Source organism: Gekko japonicus, unplaced genomic scaffold (genome assembly GCF_001447785.1).
Source record: "Gekko japonicus isolate JY-2015 unplaced genomic scaffold, Gekko_japonicus_V1.1 scaffold3224, whole genome shotgun sequence".
Lineage (NCBI taxonomy): Eukaryota > Metazoa > Chordata > Lepidosauria > Squamata > Gekkonidae > Gekko > Gekko japonicus.
The window spans coordinates 77972-85809 of NW_015167634.1; the positions used below are offsets into that span (position 1 = coordinate 77972).

Below are 7838 nucleotides of genomic sequence, written 5' to 3' on the forward strand. Positions count from 1 at the left end.
GAACTGGGTTAAAGTGTAGTGGGATAAATCAGCCACACAGCACACCCTGCTGTGGGTTACCCATGGAGACATCCTGTGGTAAAGCCTCCACATTATTGTGGCACCGCAGCCACAGAGCGAACTGCAAAAAAAGTCCAGACACCATGTGTGTGCTTAGTGCGCATGCGCACACATGCGCACATAGGCAAGTCTTTTAAAAAAACCACCTCTGCAAGATTTGCAGGTTCACACTGCCAAATCCATTCTGCATGTGCTCCCCCGTGTTCAGACATCCGGCCACGTGCAATGAATGTGCGGGGAAACAAAAACACCACTTTGGAGGTGGTGGCTTTTTAACCTGCCTCCAAGTCGTCCTCTGATGGGGTGAGTACGCCTGGGGAAAGCCCGACAGATGTGGCTGTGTGATCCTGCCCGTTTAATCCGTTTGTCAAATGTGCCTATATCGGGCCAAACTGCCAGTCTGAACACAACCATTGTCTGCCTCTGACACTCTCCTTGAAAACTTTAGAGCACAAATCCAGCACAGGTATGATCCTACTTGGTGCCACTGGGCAAGTCTTTCTTTTTTCAGGCAACTTCTCACCTGCAAAATAATAATGTTGCTGTAAACATGAATTAAATAATGATTTTAAAGACCTTTGTAAAAATTACTTGTACATGTTGTATGCACAGCCATGTGCAGGCATCACCAAATAGCTGGCTATAACTGAGGGCTGGTGTCTCTGAACAGACCAGAGAGGCTGTGGGAAGCCATTAGCACTGTTATGGGGGGTGGACTTTTTCATATGCTTTTCTTTTTCGAAAGAGGAATTTCCCTTTGAAGTTTTCATTATGCCACTATAACCAGCCCCTGCACAGTTTGCACAGTCTCTAAGGCAGGGGTGGCAGGCATGGAGGTGGTGTCACTGTAGTCTCAAAGGATTCTGTTCCCCTAACATGGTGCCCCATTCATGACACTACTGGTTTTGAGGCTGTGTACCTAATGTTGGGATTCTGAGACGTAATAGAGATTCTGTTAGTGTACCATGCACCCTCCTGCTCAACAGTCTCCCTGCCTTAGCTGACAGAGTTGATCTTGGGGCTGATGTTAAGGACTCTTAGACTGATTGTTCTGGGGGACTTCATCATTCATGCTGAGGTTTTCTTGCCGGGAGTGGCTCAGGATTTCATGGTCTCCATGACTGCCATGAGCCAGTCGGAGGTAATAATTGGTCTTACACATTATGCAGGCCACACTCTTGAACTGGTATTTTGTTGTGGGTGGGAGGAATGTGATCTGAGGTTAGAAGAATTGATGATGGTTCCTTTGTCATAGACAGATCTCTGTTTGCTTGGGTTTTGCGTTACAGGGATGCCAAGACTCTGCAGGGGTAATTTGCCTCCAGAGACAGATGAATCTGAATGGCTTTCTGATGGTTCTAGGGAATTTTCCTGTTGATATGGTTGGTGTTCCTATCAATGCCCTGGCTGACCTCTAGAATGAGGAAATTCCCCAGGCAGTTGACATGATGGCTCCCAGGCACAGCACCCCAAACATTAGAGTCCAGATAGCACCTTAGTTTACTGAGGGGATTAGGGCAATGAAAAGACAAAGGAGAGGGCTAGAGTGATCATGGAAGAAGCCTTGGGATGAATCCAACAAGACACAGGTGAAAGCTAATTTTAAAGCATACTCCATAACAGTGATGGTGCCAAAGAAACAACACTTTTCTGCTTCTGCCACCATTGTGTATGCATAAGGCAGGCCAGTGAAGCAGTTCTGCATGATCAGAGGTCTATTGGGATCTGGTTTGCAAGAGGAGGTGGACAGCTTGGTGGCCCACTGTGGCCATTTTTCTCAACACTTTGCAAATAACATCTTTTTGCATCCATTCATACTTGGACTCTACATTAGCAGTGACAGGGTCAGAGGGTGCCAGGGTACCAACTTTTCAGGTTTATTCAGTCTGAGGATGTGGACAGGATCCCTGGAGGTCTGAGACCTACCACCTGCTTGGTATAACCCTTGTCCTTCCTGGTTACTTAAATCTACCAGGAGGGGGCTGGCTGACTGTGACTAAACAAATCATTGTGTGCTGACTTATAAAGAAATCTGCCCTGGACCCAGTAGATCACAAGAACTATTGACCAGTCTCAAAGGTTCCATGCTTGAGCAAGGTGATTGAACAGGTGGTGGCTGGACAACTTCAAACTTTCTTGGATGAGGCAAATTGCTTAGATCCTTTCCATTCTGAGTTACGGCCTGGATATGGAACTGAAATAGCCTTGGTCACCCTGATGGATGACATGTGCCAGGAGATGGGCATTCTGTTGATTCTAACTCTGTTGATTCTTCTGGACCTCTCATCAGCTTGTGATATCATTGATCATGGTATCCTTCTGGACCATCTGTCTGGGCTGGGAATGGGAAACACTGTTCTGTGGTGTTTCAGGTAATGCTGGGGAACTGGTGCTCAGCCCCTTGGCCTTTGGCTTCTGGGGTCCCACAGGGTTCTATCTTGTCCCCTAAATTCTTTAACATCTATATACAACCACTGGGTAAGGGCATCCTTAGATTAGAACTGAGCTGTCACCAATACGGAGAAGATGCTCAGCTTTATCGCATGCTTCCAGCTGGTCCCAGGGAGGCTGTAGAAACCTTAAACTGGTGTCTGGAGGCACTTTTGGAGTGGATGCGGGCCAACAAATGGAAGCTTAATCCCACAAAGACAGGCTACTGGTGAGCAGAAGGTCTGAGCTGGGATTTAATCACATTCTGGACATGGTTGCACCCCCCCTTGAAGGAACAGATCTGTAGTCTGGGGATGCTGTTGGACCTGACCTACTGCTGAATAAGCAGGTGGTAGCTTTGGCCAGGGGTGCTTTTTGCCATCTTATACCAGTTAGTCAGTTGTAGCCTTTCTTGTGTAGAAAAGGTCTGACCACTGGGGCATGTCCTGGTTGCATCTAGATTAAGTTATTGCAATGTGATCTACATAGGGCTGCACTCAAAAATTGTTTGGAAATTTCAATTGGTGCAGAATGCTGCCACTAGGATGTTTACTGGAAATCATTCCAGTCTTGGCCCATCTACCCTGGCTCCCAATCTGTTTCTGGGCACAATTTGAAGTGCTGGTGTTGACCTTTAAAGCCCTATATGGTTTGGGACCAACATATCTGAAGAACTACTGCCTTATGAACCCACCTGACCACTACGGGCATCTTCAGAAACCCAGCTTTGGGTGCCTCCGTCTTCTGACATTAGGTGGATAGCAACCTAGAAAAGGACCTTCTCAGTCCTGGAAACATTGTTTGAATTATGCATTTTGGGTGGTGGTATGTTTTGCTTATGTTTTAATTGATCAGCCACCTTCATTATAAATTCTGTAAATTTAAATAAATAAATAAATAAATAAAATAGCAGTAACAGATGTTAACCAAATAGGAGATACTGAACATTTTGCCTAATTAATGATCCATAATCCTCTAGAATTCTCTTATTATCTTCCTCCTCTGTCATGCACTGATCCTGCATGTGGAATTCCTCAGAGCTGGCCCCCTTCAACTGTAGATCTCCTTCTGTGTTTGAACGGCTTAAAAGGAACATCTGCACATATACAACAATGCGCAAAGGGTGCAGATTCTACAATGCCCTATGCTATTCAAAATAATTATGCCTTAACCTCAACATGGAGCTTGCAGAGGGCTCCAAATCCCCACCTGTCTGCAGCTCCTTTCTTTTAAGCTTGCAGTGCAGACTAAATTGAAGCCCTGCTAGTCTCACCCGCCCCCTCCAAGCTGAGCAACTAGCCAAAGGGAGTGGTGCTACAGAAAGCAGTGTGAGTCACCTGGCTGAGATCTAGTGTTGGAAACAATTGTTCAGAGTCCTCCTATTCACGCCCCCTCTTCTAGCCAGGCACAATAGGTGCTCCTGCTTATGGCCAAGAGATGAACTTCCTTATGATTAACTTTTTGTTGGGGCTCCTGGTGTTTTAAAATTAGAACTAAAATAATTATGGTGCCATTGCCTGTCCCTTGCAATTTATGGTTTTATTTCTTTCTAGACAAAGATTGCCATCCAGGATTTAATATACAAACATCAAAAACTACCAGCAAATACAGTAAGAGCTCTACTGGAACGATTTGATGTCAAGGCCAAGGAAGACTAATTTTGCTGAATGCACCATGTGCACGTATTTGCTGAAAATATGATCAACACTGTAGTTACTGTATCTTGTCATACCCATTTTCTTTATTAAACTACTAGAAATGTAAGTTGTCAAGGTCTTCGCCAGATTTTTCCCAATAATTTATTTTATACACAATCAAGTTTTTAAATATAAATAATATTCTTAAGAGCTATTGTGATATGGTGGTTAGAGTGTTGGACTAGGATCTGGCAGACCCGGGTTCAAATCGCCACTATGTAATGGAAACTCCTTGGGGAATTAGGGTCAGTATCTCTTCCTCATTGAATTGTTGTTGTGAGAATAAAATGGAAAGAGGGAAAAAACAATGATGTAAGCTGTTTTCTGTCCCCATTGGGGAGAAAAGCTGGGTATACATATTTAAATAAATAAATACCTTTGAGCACATGAAGTTATTTCATTTTCTCCCTTTCTCACAATACAAGAACTCGTGGGCACTCCATGAAATTGCTGAGCGATCGGGTTAGAACGGATAAAAGGAAGTACTTCTTCACCCAAAGAGTGATTAACACATGGAATTCACTTCCACAGGAAGTGGTGGCGGCTACAAGCATGGACGGCTTCAAAAGGGAATTAGATAAGCATATGGAGCAGAGGTCCATCAGTGGCTATTAGCCACAAGGTATAGATAGGGACTCTGGGGCAAGTGATGCTCTGTCATCTTGGTGCTTGGGGGGGGTCAACAGTGGGAGGGCTTCTAATGTCTTGGCCCCACTGGTGGACCTCCTGATGGCACTGGTATTTCTGGCCACTGTGTGATACAGAGTGTTGGACTGGATGGGCCTTTGGCCTGATCCAACATTGGCGTCTCTTATGTTCTTAAGATCAAGAATTTACTGACATTATACAGTAGACCATCTTGTTTCTTCTCACGCTCCTTTTTTCTTGCTTTCTCTCATGATACAATTTTAGTAATGGATTTAGGGAAGAGGATGAAGCTTGAAATACATTCTATGCACTACAGTGTACTTTTGTTGCTTGTTTTCAGTTCTTAGGATGGAATGCATCAAACATCACTCACTGAAATGAAAAACTACACCTCAATATTGCAAACAAGTTAGGAGAGTGCTGCCATTCATATTTCTATTTCTGTTTTATACATTGGAAACATGGGAATGAGAGTTGGAGTCCAATGTAACATAGCTGGTATGATAATTTTTCAGGAAACACAGTCCATTGCTGATGATTTCAGGAAAAAATAGTTGAAATTAAAATATATTTAAGGTGGCTTGATATGTCACAGTATCTGACAAAATGAGTCTCAGTTTACAAATTTATATCAAGAGGAAAGTATATGTGTTAAGAACTTTTACTTGAAAGTACAGATGTAAGTCTTCTAAATTAGCATTTCTATCTTGCACAGAGACATGATCTGACCCTTAAACAAGTTTAAATATCTTGTTTCTCATTAGGTTCATTATGCGTTTGTTTATCCTCTCGAATGTTCATGGAAAATGTTTAGCTTTTGCCTCTGTTTACCTTGACAACTTAGTTGAAAATAAGTATATTAAATAAAACATTCATGCAATCTATCTGCAGGGTAGGTGGGCTACCACCCATTCTATACAAAGCCTGGGCATCCCCATCTCTGCTTACCTGCCAGCAGATGCAAGCCTAGCATTTCTTTCTGACCCCTGCAAGGAATTAAACCTAAATGTGTAACATAATTCAAAGGCTGGGGCAAATCATGAAATGACTCCAGTTATCTTACATTTCTGCTAATAGTACAAGAAAAGTAGTCCTCTCTGTTCCTGAAGAACATATGAGCTGGCTTGTGTCACCTACCAGTCTTGACAGTTCTCTTGCCTGTATGCCAGCAGTATAAGCAAAATCTCACCAGGAATGCTTAGCACACGTGCAGAGTCAGATAACTGTGAGCACAAATTATTTCAAACAACTTGTGCTATTTGATAAAAGTAGCACTTTCCCTCATCAATAGCTTCGCTTGATTGAAAATAAATGGGAGATAAGTCACCAGCATAACATGCAGTTTAGTCAACAGTGTTTACTGTAATTACAAAATACTGTTGCAAATCACTTCCTGCCTTTGCAGAACATACCAAACAAATTGCAAAATAGTGTTGCAGATCACTTTCTGGCTTTGCAGAACATATCAAACAGACTGAACCTATTATGCTAAATTATGAAACTTTAGGTAAGAGATATGAAAGAACTCTGGGTTCAGGCCAGAATTTATGGCACCTTTAGGACTGAGATTGCCAGGGCATTCCAAGTATTACTTTCCATTTCCTAATAGCCATTGTTTACTGATATATTTTTCTGTGCTGCAACTGCAGAATATTTAGGTCGTGATCAGATGGGCAGTTCAATCCACTGTTGCCCCACCTCTAATAGAGCCAGATTATTTTGTTACAGAGAATCCTGACCAGACTCACCCCTTTCAGCACTCTTCAAAGTGATTTTACTGGCTGTGGAATGATCAGACAGCACCAAGCACGGAGTCATCCCGTCAGCCATTTTTTTAGAAGTTTGTCCTAGGAGCATGTCCACAAGCAGGGATGAACCTTCTGGGATATGTAGTTCATGGGGCTGTCAGCCATTACTTTAAAAAGTTTTCCCTCTGAGAATACACACAAGCACGTGCTGAGAATGCTGGGATATGGAGTTCACTGCCATACTCCCTCTAATCTTTTCAATTTACCCCTTCCCCAAATGAAATTAAAAAGCTGCAGAACAGGGGTGTCTTTCTTTGAGAGTTTTTCAAAAGAAAACAAGGTGAGCAGCCCCCCCCCGGGGGGAGGTGTGTATATACAGTCATGCAATCCTCACTAACTGGGGGGGGGGATGGCGGCTGGAAAAACAAGAGATCAGTGAGACCTGCCTGGCGGCTTGGGTGCGCAACAGAATGACTTGATGACAGGAAATCCATTTTGGAAGCAGCTCAGATCAACAGGACTGGAGAAGAATTTAAGTTACAGGCATTTGCTGATGACCTGGTGTTCATAATAGGAAATCCTAAAGCCTCTATAGGCGAATTGATGAAGACAATCCCAAACTACGGCCAGGTTGCAGGACTTAAAATCAATTATAAGAAATCTAAAATTATAGTAAAGAACTGCCTTCAAAGCACATTAGAAAAAATTCAAGAGTTGTCTAATATGGAAATGGTTAAAAAGATAAAATATTTGGGAATTAACATGACAAATAAATGCAACTCTCTAATAGAGGAAAATTATACTAAGTTATTGAAAGAGATTAGGTTGGATCTGCATAAATGGAATGATATCCCACTATCTCTCATGGGCAGAATAGCACTGGTCAAGATGAATGTGTTACCAAGGTTCTTGTTCTTAGCGCAAAGTATACCAGTGTTAAAAAAAACAGACCTTTTTTGAGGATTTGAATAAAATCACCAGGCAATTCATTTGGCAACATAAGAAACCTAGAATAAAATGGAAGGTGCTCCAAGATAGGAAGAAAAGAAGAGGAATGAGTGTTCCCAATTGGTATATCTACTATCAAGCGGCCGCCCTAGTATGGATAAAAGAATGGATAACTCTGGAAAATACAAGACTCTTACCTTTAGAAGGACATGACCTCTATACGGGGTGGCACGCTTACGTATAGTATGGGAAAGATAAGATACACTTGAACTTTGGCAGACACACACTAAGAGGATCCCTAAATAAA

At 42.6% G+C, this 7838-nt stretch overlaps 1 protein-coding gene across 1 annotated transcript in view; it reads left to right on the plus strand.

Moving 5' to 3' along the window:
• Positions 1-4480, plus strand: part of LOC107112864 (transmembrane protein 68-like) — a 40379-nt gene extending 35899 nt beyond the window's left edge. Inside the window, exon 7 of the mRNA XM_015414061.1 lies at positions 4044-4480. Within this exon, the coding sequence (XP_015269547.1) occupies positions 4044-4148 (105 nt within the window). The 3' untranslated portion in view covers positions 4149-4480. The remainder of the gene's footprint in view (positions 1-4043) is intronic.
• The last annotated feature ends 3358 nt before the right edge of the window (positions 4481-7838 follow it).